The sequence below is a fragment of the Equus asinus genome, chromosome 13, assembly GCF_041296235.1.
Source record: "Equus asinus isolate D_3611 breed Donkey chromosome 13, EquAss-T2T_v2, whole genome shotgun sequence".
NCBI classification, from domain to species: domain Eukaryota; kingdom Metazoa; phylum Chordata; class Mammalia; order Perissodactyla; family Equidae; genus Equus; species Equus asinus.
Genome location: NC_091802.1, coordinates 60326758 through 60341946, shown reverse-complemented (window position 1 = coordinate 60341946; position 15189 = coordinate 60326758). Strand labels below are relative to the sequence as shown.

The following is a 15189-nucleotide window of genomic DNA, read 5'->3' as shown; positions in this document are numbered from 1 at the left end:
CCATCCTTAGGACAAGACCCGGCCATGCACTGCTCTTCCCCATCGACATTCCTGCCCCAGAGTGAGCCCTTAGATGTCGAGGCAACATGAAAGCACCCTGGTCTGTCTCCTGCTATCACCAGAGCTGCCTCGTGAACACGCAGGCACAATTACGACGTTTATTAATCTCTCCCGACAAAGGTTCAATCCAGCACCATAACACTCTCACCGGCAGCACGGGCAAAGCCGGCATGCTGGAGGCCTCAGGCCCTCCACACTGGCCATTGAGCCCAGGGGGCCCTGGGAAGGCCCCCCTACCCCTGACCTCCCATGTTCTGCCCCAGGGCCTCGGCTGCCAAGCTGGGTGGAGTAAACGCAGCCCAAGACAGATGAGGCTGTCCTACCTGCCCACTGCCTGGCTTGAATTTATTTAGTGTCCACACAAAGCTGAGCATGAGGACAGAGACTCTGCAAAAAAGCTGTCTGTGCCAAAACTCTGACAGATCACTACTGCCTGTGGAAGGCCAGGAGAGCATGGTCTTTGTTCCTGAGTTTCCAGTGACTGCCTGTGCACCAGCCACCTCTTCTGCTTGTTGTTCAAGGAGTGCTCCCACCTCCAGGTGCTATAGGAGGGGTGAGGGCAGGAGAAATAGTCGGGGGGCCTTGGTGTTATTAGCCGGAAGGAGAGGTCAAGGCAGGTTGCAGGCAAGGAGTCCTGCTCCAGGCTGCCATGGGGACACCATCTGCCGACAGCTGGCTGCCACGAAGGCCTGTGGCCATCACCGGACTGTAGTGTTGGGTGATGTGGGGGCTCTGAGTCAAACCCCTCAGGGGTGTGAAATTGACACAGCTCCCACTGCGTGGGTCTAATTAAGGCCTTGAAACAGCATTTGTCAAGAGGATTAGCACTCAAAGATGGGTCCTGCTGTTAGGGTCTGACAGCAGGTGGCATATCAGACAGACTGTTGTCATATGTCCAAAGGGGAGGCTGGGACACACTCAAGCTCCTGGGCCAGCTGTGGATGGCTCTAACTTGGGAGGGGCTGGGATGACGCCAGACAAACCCCTGGCCTCACTGTGAGCACAGCAGCCCAACCAGGTGAGCAGCTGGACCAGATGAACAGCCCCTCAACCAGGTGGGCAGCCTGACCAGGTGAGCAGCTGGACCAGCCTAGCACACCATCTCAGAACTACCTCTGCCAACAGGAGCCACCGGCAACAGTCTCAAAGGCTCCAGGGGTCATGCGGCCAAGGGCGTTCCCTTCTCCCGGGGTCCTGCATTTAGCGACACCACACACAGGGACAAGCCACCCTGTGCTTCTAAGCATGAAGCCAACTTGGGAAAGTCAGCGGGTGCCTGAAGGAACAAGAGGAGGTGCCTGCATGCCACAAGGCGAGTCTCCAAGGCGGGCATGGGAATATTTGCCTCTGTTCTTCACTCGGGTAACCAGGTGTGGACGGCAGCCAAATGCCAGGGGCTATTCAGGCCACACCTTAATCCAGTGACTCAGTGACCAAACCCAGCCCAGTTTCAGGTGCGGGGAGCTGCCTCCTGCCGGCCCGCATCCCGTCCCAGGCCACGCCCAGTCGGAGATCCTGCCGCTCTCAGGGGTGCAGGGCGTGGGCAGATGGCCGACTGCAGGCCTAGAAGCCCTGCAAGCACACACATGCCCAAAGATCACAAACAAGCGGCCTCTTCAAAGGCAGAGAACACAACAGAGGCCTCGGGAGACGGTGGGGGCCAAAGAAAACAGTTGCTAAGCGCCAGCCCTCAGCCAAGCAGACAGATGTGAGGCCCCAGACAGAAGCTCCAGAGGGCACAGGTCCAGCCACGAACGGGGAAACGGAGGGCACGGGGAAGGCTGTGCCCTGCTCGCTGTAACAATGCCTTCACTTTAAACAGTGCCACCTTCCTGAAAAGTCTAGAACTCTCCAGAAAACTAAGAAAACAGTCTCCTTGCAAAGCCACGTGACCCTCTTCTCACATGAGTGATTCCAACGACACAGAGCACCTGAGTCACCTGCCCACGTTCGCACACCGTCCCAGGAACCCAGGTGCATCGGGACTCTGGCCTCCACCTCCTACCCCCGTTGTCTGGGGCTCAGCTGGCTCTTTGGACAAAGTCTCTTTGGAAAGAAGAGATAGGGGCTTGGCTGCAGGTGGCCGTACAGTGAGCCAAACATGCTCAGGTGCGCAGTACCCTGGGGGTACTGCGATGACAGCACAGCTGTTGGTGGACAGCACCCTCCACTGCACAAAGAACCAGAGCAATGTCCATGGTGGCGCCCCCTCAGCAGCAGAGCATCCCAGGAGCAGGGCCTTCTCAGGAACTGGGTACCCCAAAAGGCTACTACACCCCAGGAGCCAGGATGCCCTGAGAAGCCAAGACATCTTGAGGAAGCAGGGCACCCCTAGGAACCAGGCACCCCCAGGAGCCAACAATGGGGAAAGAAATCAGCAAGCACGTCAATGCAGACTGTGACCCCTGGCGTGATCCATTCTTGATTGGTGTAACAGTGGAATAGAGCACTATTGTGGTCCAGCCCGTTCACCAGCTGGACCACAAACACATGTGCTTTCAGCCCCACGGCCAAGGCCAAAAATGCCCATGGTGCATACGGAGGCTGGCACAGAGAAGAAACAAGGTGACACCGGAGATGCCTGGGGGCAGCAGGGATGGGGCACAGACAAGACGGCCACAACTTGGTCTGTACCAGGTTGGTGATGAGCACCCGGGGTTCTTCACACTGTTCTCTCTGCTTTTACAAGAATTGAAATTTCCTGTAACTTAAAGCTTAAAGAAGCAGCAGAGAGCCTAGAGGGGACACAGCCACCGCTGTGAGTCCTCCTCGGCTCAGCTCTCTGCAGAGCAGGTGTTCAGATGGCCCCCAGGATGGGAGACAGATGCTCACACTCAGCTGGGCTTGGACGGCTTCTGCAGAGCCAGGAAAACACTGTCCTCCTTCAGGGCGAAGACATCCTGACTCGAAGACCCCACCTCCCGGACCAGCCCCAAAGCCCACGTCAGAGCATTCGAGAAACATCCGCCATTCTCTGCTGTGCTGCCCCATCAGGTATTCTGACTGCCTGTGGACAGGAGGAATGGGGAGAGACAAGCGCACCCTGCTGTGGCTGGCAGCAGGGGGGGCCACCTGCCCACCCTCTGCCTATGGTCTCTGGGCTGGGCCCTCGCTGTGCCCGCCGCTGCCAAGGGGCTCAAGAGAGTGGGGAGCGGCGGAAGAGATGCGCTCACTCCCAGATCTTAGCAGATGCCTGGATCCCTGGTCTATCAGCAGATAAGCACACAGATGGGGGTCACCCTCCCTCTAGCCACTGTCCTGGATCCATGGCCTCCAGGAAGGCATGTGTCTGCACACACAGGGAACTGGCATGAAGCCTCAGATCCGGGCTGGATACCCTCATCGCCCTGAGCTGCCAGTCAGTCCAAGCACAGAAAGCTGTGAGGAAGATCAGCAGAGTGGGGCCTCGGGAAGGCTGCCCCCAAGTACACAGATCAGATGAGAGAGGCGGGATCCGCCTCCATGATTACCCACCGCGGGGTGAGGGGGCCCCTGAGGCGCGCCTCGGCAGAGACGGGGGTGAAGGGCTGAGAGGCTGAAGTCAACCAGCATGCAGTCGAGTGTGGGTGGCTGCTGGCCAGGGGGTTAGAAGGGCTGTGAGAAGATTCCGGAACTCCCTGACTAAGCAGCCTGCATATCAAAGCAAACCCTGAGAGCAGGCCATAGAGACTCTTCTCTGCAGGGAAAGAAGTCAGAGTAAGGATGAGAGCACGTTCCCTCTGTGAGGCCGCGCCGCCCCAGCACAGAGACTGAAGGGACAAAGGCAGAGTTCCTTCCACGAGGAGAGGGCGGAACAAAGGGGCAGGGGCAGCCCCTCCCACCACCTGCTTGTTGAAAGCACAACCTGACTGGCCTTCGACCACATGGCTCAGCGGCTCTCACTCAGAAGTGGGAAACCTTGCATCTGAAGTCTGTCTACTCTGGTGACTTGGGGTTTCCCTCTGAGCAGTCCATGGTAGGCTAATGTAGGAGGACATATGCTGCTCAAGACCCTCGCTCTTCAGAGGGTGCAGGCTCAGCAGGAGAAGGGGGGTGTAGCATCTCCTGCAGCAATTAGACACGGGTCAGTGCAGCTGAATCCTACATCATCCTAACGGCTGTCGCCCAGTGAGCAGAGCAGGAGCCACAGAAGATTTTGCCCTAAAGGGAAGGAAAAGGCAAGAAGAACCAGAAGAATGGGAAGCGGGGACAGGATCAGAACAGAAAAGGAAGGACAAACTAGGAGTGGCCAGGGTCTCTGCCACAGCTTGCCCGACAATCCCTGACCCCTCAGCCACCAGGGGCCACACTCGGAGGGACCCGGGCACTAAGTCAGAAGCGAGAGGGCGGATGAAGCCCTGGTTTGCTGGGCATCGAGATCACGTCTCTGAAAACAATCTCTGTTGAAAATGCCCTGGCCTAGGACACCATTGGTTTGAGCAGAGCACCCTCAACGCTGCCTCCGAGACTCCCCAGAGCCCCAGCTCCGTTCACCTGGGGACAGCAGGGACATCGCATCTCTCCCTCCTGCCCTGGGGGGTAAAGTCTGCTGGGGAGAAAGTGATCAGAAACGAGCAATTCCCCAGGGCTGTAGACAGGAAGAGAAAGAAGAAACCAGTCAACAGCAAACAAAATAGACTAAAAATGGGATCATTAGGGACAGAGGAGGTCACTACATGATAAGGCTCAGGTCATCAGGAAGACATCGCTGCCCAATGTGTAGTTTACACACTCAGTAACACAGCCTGCACACACGTGAAGCAAAAGCTACACAGAGAAACCAATGAGCCCACCATTCTAGGGAGTAAGATGAATGTCTCCTTCACTTATTAACGAGCAGATGAAATTACTGAAGACTTGAACACAATCAGAAACTCTGCAGCTGTAATCAGGAAATATATGTTCTTTTCAAACATAACAGATACCTATAAACACGGGCCACATGCCAGACAGAATAGACCGTCAATGAACATCCAAAACTCAGATTGTTCGGGTTCAGCACAGGCCCCCTGCCCGGTCCTGACCAGCCTTTGGGGAGGGGGAGCTCACAAAGATGCCCACAGATGCAGACGAAGTTCATGAGACCAAGGAACTGAGGAACTGGGAGGAAAACATGTCCTGAGAGAGTGACCTCAATATCTAAAACCCCAATGATATTCTTCCATGAGGACAGTGGCCAAAATGTCCCACTAAACTCCAAACCCCTCTACATTCAGGTAAGAACAAAAGATCCCAAATCTGAATTTCCACCAGGGTCTCACAGCAGGGAGCAGAGGTGAGTGGCCCTAAGGGCCCGGAAGACCTCAGCTGTCTCAGCAGGTGACCACGCACAGCAGGCCCAGGGCCGGATCACACGCCTGATACACTGGCACCTAAGACACTCCAGTTACAACAAAGTGAAAACAATCTGTCCACTGATATCCGAGGTGCTGGGTCCCGGTTTTGATTTTCCCTCCCCTCCAAGAACCAGGTCAGCCAGAGCTGCCACTTCTCTGCCTGGGGATTGTGCTGGCCTGCCGGGCAGGACTTGCCCACATAGAAGGTGGCATGAGGGAACAAGAAGAGAAGGCAGCTGTGCCAGGCCTCATTCAGACAGGAGCATTCCAAAACCTCACAGGCCGGGTGCCAGCCCACTCGCTCACTCCTGTCGCTGAGGAGGACAGCAGTCCAGGAGGGAGAGCCCGGGGCTGCCTGCCCCAGCCCTGGTGCCACATCGGAGGTGGCCTTGCAGGGTGGCACCAGCCCCTGGGCAGTGCGTGGAGTGGCACTCCCACAAACAGCTGCCGTGGACGCTGCAGAACCATGTGGAGGTCACCCTGAGGCAGGGCTCAGCGTCATGGTCCCGTGGACCAGCTCATTCAGAGCAGCAAAACCCACCAGGAATAACCCAACTGCTGATGGAAAGGAGAACAAAGGAATACGCTGTGTTTATCATGTGTTCACGGACTATTCTACAGCAGCGAAAACAAGCGGGCCCCGCTGCTGGCGACGACACAGATGGGTCCTAATTCCAAGTGCAAAAAGAGAGCTGCACAAACCCATCTTCCTGGGGCCCGAAGCCCAGAAGCCCTGCCAGGCACTGCTTGCTCCCAGCCCTGCCCCCTCGCCACCCTCCTCTGCTCCAGACTTCTCACTTCAGCAAAAACGCCTCGTTTTTGTCCATCTCACGCCTTTGGATGTACCCCTTGCTCCTGTTCTCTGCCCCTCCTGGCGCCCCCTCAATCCCTCCTCACCTGGGGTCGGAGCTTCAACACCAGCCCCTCCTTGGACCCTCCCCTCAGATCTATGCCTGACACACGTAGGCACGGGATCAGGGAATTTCACAACACCCACCAAGGACAGAGATCTCGAAAGCTTCCCCAGGGGGGAACAAAACTCACATAAAAAAAAAAAATCAGCGTCAAGACAGCATTGAAGACGACGAGACTGGGAATCAGAGGACAGTGGGTGATGCCTTCCACTCCGAGGGAAGACCGGCCCCCGCCCGGAATCCTAAGGCATCGGTGCCAGGCAGAGAAACAGCTGCAGACAGACACGGGCTCCAGGAACACGTATTTTCCATGTACCTGCTGAGGAAGCAGGCTGTATCACAAAGTATGACCCCCTAATTGAGGGAGAAACAGGGCCCAGAAAAAACAGTCCCAGGGACACAGACGAGACGTCCCACGCACGGCCGAGCGGCAGCCCAGAGGCAGCAGAGCAGGAGGGGGCTCCAGAGGACAGGCTCCAAGAGAAGAAAAAGCCAGACTGACTGGGAAGCTGCTGGCAGTGCAGTCCTCGTGCGCTGGGGGCTGGGAATAAGTTAATAACAGGACACTGAGAACCAAGCAAATGAAAGTGAGGCAACTGTTGACTCCAGCAAAAACAAAGATGTCATAATAAAAATCATAATCAAAGTCAAAATAATAAAAATGCATGAACTATAATTGAAGAGAAAAATAAACCAGACTTCATTAAAATTAAACTTTTTTGTTCTTCTAAAAACACAAAAATGAAATTGCAAACCAGACCGGGAGAAAATATCTGTGAAACATCTACCTGACAGTGCACTTTTATCTAAAATACAAAGAACTTTTATCGCTCAATAGTAAGAAGACAAAAACCAACCAAAAAAGGGGGAAAGATCTGGACACACTTCGCCAAAGAAGATAAACAAGTGGCGAATAAGCATGAAAAGACGCTCAGCGCTGTCAGTTCCAGAGAAACGCAAATGTGGAAATGCCCCAAACTGGAGACAACCCAAATGTCCACCAACGGAAGACGGATAAACAACTGGGCACGTCCATGGAGCTGACACAGCCCCCAAGCGCCGCAGACTGTTGACATGTGCAACAAGTGGATGGATTTCTACATAATTATGCAGATGAAAGCAGCCAGACAAAGAGGAGTGCAGTACACACCATGTGACTCTGTCTGGAGGAAGCTCCGGCAGATGCACACGCGATTACAGTGCAGAACGTTCATCGGTGGTGCCCGGCTTGGGGGCAGGGGAGGGGGAGAGGTGGGAGGGCTTTCTCGGGGGCCCAGGAAACTTTGGGGGCGACAGAGCTTTTCAGTACTCTCACAGGTGTGTACACATACCCACGCTCATCACGTCGTCCACTTGAGACGTGCAGTTTACTGCCCTTTGATCACCCCTCAGTAAGCTGTAAAGACAGCGGTTATAATACACTACATTTCTTAGCTGTGAACGGGATTCATGCCATTGTTACATAAACGCCAGATACTGATTTAAGCAAAAGTTGTGATCATTATATTGGGTGGGCCAAGGGGACAGTACAAAAATGCTAAATCCAAATCTTCTATAATAAAAATTTATTAGACAGTATCTAAAAAGAACAGCATAAACCTACCTTTTTAGACAAATGGGAGCAAACAGCAAGAAAACGCCACGCAGGGCCAGCCCCAATAGCCTAGTGGTTAAGTTCAGTGCGCTCCCTTTCCGTCGCCCAGGTTCGGTCCTACGCTGCTCAGTTAGCAGCCATGCTGTGCTGGTGGCCCATATACTAAAAAATAGAGTAAGACTGGCACAGATATTAGCTCAGGACGAATCTCCCTCAGCAAAAAAAAACCATGCAAAGCTGTAGGTTATTGCCTCAAAAAAGTGGGGCTTGGGCATGTGCACGGGGTGGGGCAAAGGGATCAACTTACTCTTAGCCCAGGATGAGTGTTGCTTTAATAAAAATTCAACTCCGGGCCACGTGACCCAGCAGTTCCATTCCCAGGCATCCATGAAAACAAGTGTCCACACCAACACTGTACAGGATTACTCACAGCAGCACTGCTTAAATTAGTCAAAAGGTGCAGACAACCCAAATGTCCATCAACTGTAATGTATAAATAAAATGTGGCCCATCCATACAACAGAATATTATTCGGTCATAAAAAGGAATGAAGTACCGACACATGCTACAACATGCATGGATCTCAAAAACATTATGCTAACCGAAAGAGGCCAGATGCAGAAGGTCACATATGTGTGACTCCATTTCTATGAATTGTCCAGAGAAGGCAAATCCAGAGACGGAAAGCAGATGAGTGACTTCCAGGGGCTAAGGGGAGGGGAATGAGGAGTGACTGCTTAATCGGTATGGTTCTTTCTTGGGGGTGATGAAAAAGTTTTGGAACTAGATCGTGGTGATGGCTGCATAACTCTGTGAATATACGACAGACCGCTGAATTGTACACTTTCAATGGGTAAGTCGTATGGCACACGAATTATGTCTCAATAAAACTGTTACTAAGAGAAAAAAATCCAACTCCTGGAGCAGGGCTGGTGTGACACAAGAGACAGACAGTGGTCTCTGCCCCCCAGTTCCTGACACCCAGCTCCTAAATCCTTGGCAATTCCTGGGTGACAAGTCGCTCTAACCAGGCGACTCTGGGTGGGCTGCTGGGTAGGGGATGGTCACCAGAAAGACCACACCATGATTAGAAGTTGGAGCTTTCAGCCCCACCCCCATTGTCTGGGGAGGTGCAGGGGGTAGAGTTTGAGTTGATAACTGATCATGTCTACACAGCAAAGCCTTTATAAAAATCCCTAAACCACACGGTTCAGAGAGCTTCCAGGTCAGTGAACATATCCACATGCCAGGAGGGGACACGCAGACAGAAGCTCCTGAGCTCGGGACCCTCCCAGACCCTGCCCTGTCTATCTCTTCATCTGGCTGTTCATCTGTATCCTTATCACACCCTATGTTACATAATAAACCGGAAAACCCAAGTGTTTGCCTAAGTGTGAACCAGTCCAGCAAACTATCAAACTGAGCAGAGGATCATGGGAACCCCTGATTTGTAGCCAAACTGGACAGAAGTGTGAGTAGCTGGGGACCCACTACTTGCAATTGGCCTCTGCAGGGAGAGCAGTCTTCTGGGTGGAGCCTTCAACCTGTGGGGTCTGCAGCCCCTCCAGGTAGATATGTCAGAGCTGAAATGAGCTGGAGGACACTCACTGGCGTCCACAAGGAATTGGAGAGCTGGCTGGTGTGGGAAAATCCCATTTGCTGTCAGAAGTGTTGTGAGTAGAGAAAACAGGGTCTTCCTTTGGCTGGCACCTTGCCAGCCACCTCTGTAGATGCACACAGCAGGAACTCCTACTTGGTGACGGACCCCATGCCCCAGATGAGCCCCAGCAAACAGTTCAAAACCCCAGGAGCAAACCAGAAGCTCCCTGATTCAAGCTGGAGCCCTGAAGAGCTCCCAGAGTGGTGAAGGGATGTCTTTCCCACAGCGCCCTCCCCTTCCGCTGCTTGCCCACTTCATCCATCCTGCTCACCAGGCCTGCTGTAGCAACAACCCCCAAGGACTCTGCCAACAGGATGTCCTGGAATCTGACCACCATTTCAGACATGCTCACCCTCACTGTGGGGCCACACGGAGACTGGATTTTCCAGTGGGCAGACCCTCGCTTGTCTGTGTGTCTGTGACTACGTGGAGAAGACATGCCTGGTCCCCATGGCCACCATATCATTAACCACAATAAGAAAATGTCCCTTTGGAGACAAACAGGAGCCTGTGTGCAAACGCACACCATCAGACTTTCCTCTGAGAGCTTGGGGGCCCAGACTGTGGCTGCAGGAGCTGCAACCTGGAGGCCAAGGGGCACTGGGCAGAGCCCAGATGTGGTCTCTGAGCCCAGAGCCCACTGGTCGACAGCCACGTCTATCACAAAAGAGTCCAGGCCTCCGTCCACCCAAACGTCCTACACGTCACAATCAGGCTGAGCCCGCAGGCCTGACCACCACAGCACCCCTCAGCGCCTCCCTGTCCTCACAGGGCTGCCAAGGGCAGGTGAGCTCTGCGCCCACAAGAGGCTGGGGCTTTCCCTCTCAAGCCACAGAGATAGGGAGCAGTACTGCCTCTCTGACAGCAAGCAGAGCCCAGCCTGCGTGAGGAATCTGGCCCTAGTCACTCGTTCTGCCCACCCAGCCATGTCCCTTGCCTTCTCCTCCCAGCCCAAGAGGGCCCATAGTTGCAGCTGTCAACAGAGCAGCCTCATTCTCACACTGGTCTCTCGGAAATCCGGACGCCACTGTTGTGCTGCCCAGCAGCAATCACGGTACACACCTGGCAGCCCCGCGAGGAATGACGCTGACCCAGGGCGGGGACACAGGGGCCAGCTGGGCCACTGACAGGCTCAGGCCTCCGTGTTCTCAAACAAGGGGTGGCAGAGGCCACTGGAAAGCCCCGCAGCGGACAGGCCCGACTTCTGGTGCAGGACAGCAAGGAAATTGCGAAGGGAGGAGAGCGAGTGTGAGCGGCAGCTGTATTTACAGGACCTCTGCTTGAATACCACCACATGCCTGAGACAGAGGCCACTCTGGGAGCTGGAATTAATGGACACAGAGAGAAATCGAAGTTCCCAAACCTGCCAGCACAACCCAGGGCCTCAGGTCACTCAAGGGCAGCCCACGACTCCTCACGTGTCATACTGTGTGCCTTGATTATAAACGTAGCATGAGTTCATTGTAGAAAACTCGCAAAACATACAAAACGCATAAAGAATAGACTCCATCCCAGGAGTTCCACCTGTCACACTTCTGGGGTCTCTTCCTCTACCATGAGATGTGTGTGTGCCCAAAGTCTTTATACAAAATTGGGTCACCCCATTCTATGCCATCATCTGAGTCCAACTTCATACACGGCTCCCCTATGTCAGCCATTTGAGTTTTGCCACGACACCCATAAACATGGATCTGCCCATGTGCCCTCCCAAGCAGCGCTTCTCAGGGAGACGGACCTGCCAGTGTACACTCTGAGCAGCACTCTGGGGCTGCCTGGTGCACCCACTTTCAGGGGACGTGCGCCTCACTGTCCTCGCTAGCCCTGAGGGTTATTGTCATTTTAGAAAATCTTTCCTTATTTGACAGGAAAACATGATCCCAAATCAAAGAAGGACCAGACACAAACCCGCCCCTGCACATCCGACGACTTCAGGGGTCTCTGCTGCATCGGGGGTCTTACCGAGTTCCTTGGAGCCCTGGCTCTCGCTGGCCAGCTCGCCCATCTTCACGAGGGCATCGAAATAGCCTTTGGCTGCATACGTCACACCTGAGGGAAGAGAGAAGGGAGCGGTTAGTCCCTTCACTAGGGCCTGCTGAGACCCTGGACCAACACAGTGGCTGTGGCGCATGCCGGCCTCCCCGGGGCCTCGGCCTCAACTTGACCCCCTTTCTTGTTGATATTCTTCTTTGGCCCAATCACGAGGACTCCTTTTCTCCATAAGAACACAGTGTGCAGTTCAGGTCCAGAGCTACTCAAGTCAAACTGCAGGGTGCCGTCGGGCCACGTGGTCTCTGCCAGGGGGAGGAGGGAATCCTGAGTGTATACAGGAGACAAAGGCCAGCGCTGCACAAGGGACCAGCAGGTCGGAGGGCAGGAAACCAGGTACTCAACGATCCCGGCAGAGCTGGAGAGAGAACTCTCTCTACGGTTCCCTGGTCTCAGAGAAGACTGGGAGGGAGTCACCTGCTCAAAGCAGGCTAAAGGCATCGCTGCAGGGGGCTTCCCACCGCGACTTCAGACCTATCACAGGTGGATCCGACTTCTCGTTGAGCCTGAAATGCTCGGTGCCAGCTCAATTCCCAGGACCCACGCCCCATGCCTGCTGCCTGGGGAGAGCTTCCTCCTTGGGGAACACAGGTGACCCTGTGGGACCCAGGTGTGCCTGGCAAACTCCCTCCTCTGAGAAGGAGCCCGCCCAGCCCTGCAGGCTGGAGGGAGGACAAGGACGCCTGGAGAGCAGGGCCTTAAGGAACAGCCACCAGTGGCATAATTACAATTTCTAATCAATTTTCTACACAACCCAGTTAGGGGCTCATAACTGGGCGTTTATCCAGTTTTACTTAGGTTGTTCTCAACTAAGCACATGCCACTGGTCTGCAGCCCGAGCGCATGCAGCATCTGTGCCCCAGAGGGCGCCTGCCGACGGAAGGGGGTGCTCCTTAAAACAAATGGATGCAAAGTCAAACTGGGCTCAAGTCTGGCGCTGGGGCGGCCGAGTGCAGCTGAGATAACGATGGTGATGTGGCCAGCTGAGCTCTGTCCTAGGGCACAGTCCAGGAGAACAGGCAGAGGAAGGAAACCTCTGATTCTCCAACATGGTTCCCAGCAGAACCTCATGAGGAACCCAAGGGCGACAGAAAGGCCTGGAAGGAAACCTGTGCCTCGCAACAAAGAGCCAGGGCGCACAAACCAAAGAGAAGGCAGGCGGCGATTCTGACCAGGACTCAGTGCGAGAGGCACCGACGCAGCGCGTGCGGCAGTGCGATTACAGCACTTCACGAGGGGCAGGTGGCGTCCTACAGAGGTGGCTTTCAGAAAACGACCCCCACCAGTCTGAGACACGCAAGGCCGCTGTCTCCATGGGCTGAAGAGTCCTGGCACCTTCGGGTCCCACATCCAGGGTGCACAAGACTCAGGCCCAGCCCAGAACGGATGAAACCAGCCTCATTCCAAGGGAACAGAAATGACTTTTGCTTGGAGAAAGTGACCATCACATGCTGCACCTGAGGTGATGGGAACACACAGGGTCTGAAACCTCTAAGCCAGTCTCAGCCATGCCTCGGCCCTCCCACCTCGGTTCAGAAGCCCCTTCCTGTCCATCAACATTGCAGACAGGATGCACAGTCAGCCCTCAGATGACACAGGAGAGCCTGTCCTGCAAATGGAGTATTGCAGGGGAGGCGACCCGAGGCCAGCTGTCCAGAGGCCATGGACCCTGCTATCAACTCCCGGTGGGGATGCAGGTCACCGCCACAGCCTGGGATCTGCTGTTGTCATTAAGACCCCACAGGCTGGGTCTCAGCTCCAGGAAGGACAGCTCCTTCAGACAAGTGTGATGCGACAGAAGCTGCAGTGGACGACCAGGAGCCTTCTTTCTTGCTTAAGACCTCACGGGCCCCCTGTGGCAGTGTCACAGGGTGCCAGCTGCAGAACATCTGGTGCCCCCACGCCTCCACGCCCACAGAAACAGAGAGACAGCCAGGGGCTGCCTGTTGATGCTGTCGACTCCCGAGAGGTGAGACAGAGGGGCACAGTCCTCCCGCACCCCCAGCACGGTCTGTGTAGGTCACTGCTGCCTTTCCCTCCCAAACGGTCAGCCTGCAGGAGTGGTCCTTAGAAGGAAGGATCAGGGCACAGGGGGCCACGTGGTACGACTCAGGCACCACAGGAGGCCCTCTCTGGTCCCTGGTCCTGGCGAGTGGGCAGGACTGTTGCGAGATACCTCTACCTGGAGACTAGCAAGGCCACTACCCAGGGACAGGGGGGTTCTGCTGGGTGCTCTGTCCCCAAGTGGCTACAGGGGCAGAAGAGAACAAGAGCTGACCAGCTCCAGCCCTCTCCTTGCCTCCTTAACCTAAGGCCGCATCCAACAAGCCCCCACGGGGCCGTGGAGGTCCCAGACAGCCAGCGGAGGCTGGTGCACATTTTGAAGACACAGGAGTGAAGCCTTTGCCCCCAACGATGGTGTATGTAGAGCGACAGTCTGACACCCAGCCAGGAGAGACACAGTTAAGGGTCTGAGATACCAGAGGTTAGTGCCCAAGAACAGGGTATCCCCAACCACGGCATGACTCAGCCGGCCCCTGCTGGGGTGGAAGGGCCCAGATGCACTCCTGCCCCCACTGCAGTGGCCAGCACTGACGCCCCTCTCTGAGTTGGACAGGCGGGGGTCTTGAGAAGATGGAGCAGAGCGCCTGCCCAGCCCCCATCGCCCCCCGTCCCTCGTGAGCTGCAGGGAGTTTACTCACCAGCCAGACCCCTGACCCCACACCCAAAGCCACCGTGGGCACCGACTGCTTTGTTTCAGCCCCAGTCCTACAGCATCAGGACAATTCTGGAGGACAGACATCCGCATCCCACCCATCTTTAGGTGCCGCAGACTAAAACAGAACCAGACTCCGAGCTTTCGTCACAGCCACCACACAAGACCAAGGGCGCAGCTGTCCCCGTGATAGTGGGGACAGATTTCAGGGCTCACAGGCCTCTGAGGTGCGGCACCTACACCCTCCCTCTGCTGAACTCTGTTTCGGGAACAGAACACCTCCCTCCATTTCTAATGAGGGCCCACGAGCTGCCCGTGCACTGAGAGGCCATTGCTCCCACCCCGAGGCCTACCTGCCAGGGCTTTCTCGTAGTTCTTCCCCATGGCGATGAAGTTTCGCAGGCTGGGGTTAAACTGCTCCATGATGGTCTGGAGGAAAGCAAAGAAGAGAAAGAATGAGCGTCAGTGCGACCTGGTGACTCTGGGAGTGTCCCAAAAGCGAGGAGAAAATGGCAGGTGTCACCTCCTGGCTGGAGACCAGGAAGCCACGGCCAGGCTCCCCAAGTCCGAGTGCCAGCTTTGCCCTTGCTGAAGGATCTGGCAAAGAACGCTCCTGAGCCTCAGTCTTCACATCCGTACAATGGGGATAAGAACAGACCCTGCTGCACGGGGCTCTGTTTGGGGTAAACAAACGGAGGACAATACCCAGACCACAGGGCAGCACTTGGCCCGCGATCAGCACGCAGACGGTGGCTGCTGAGGCGCCATCGCCCCATCTGGCAGGGCTGAGTCAGCCGAGGAAGGCCCTCCTGCCGGCCATACACACGACACGGTGCCGCCCGCCTGGCGCCCCCTCCCACTAAAATCTTCCCTCAACACATCAA

At 55.4% G+C, this 15189-nt stretch overlaps 1 protein-coding gene across 14 annotated transcripts in view; it reads right to left on the bottom strand.

Moving 5' to 3' along the window:
- BAIAP2 (BAR/IMD domain containing adaptor protein 2) overlaps positions 1-15189 on the bottom strand; it is a 75671-nt gene that overhangs the window by 44698 nt on the left and 15784 nt on the right. For all 14 annotated transcript variants that reach the window (XR_011493976.1, XR_011493975.1, XM_070483799.1 and 11 more), the window contains exons 2-3: positions 14659-14734; positions 11503-11589 (exon numbers count right to left, since the gene is read on the bottom strand). Coding sequence is in view for 12 of the 14 variants with exons in the window: in XM_070483799.1 (XP_070339900.1) it covers positions 11503-11589; positions 14659-14734 (163 nt within the window). In the remaining 2 variants the exon portion in view is untranslated. The remainder of the gene's footprint in view (positions 1-11502; positions 11590-14658; positions 14735-15189) is intronic.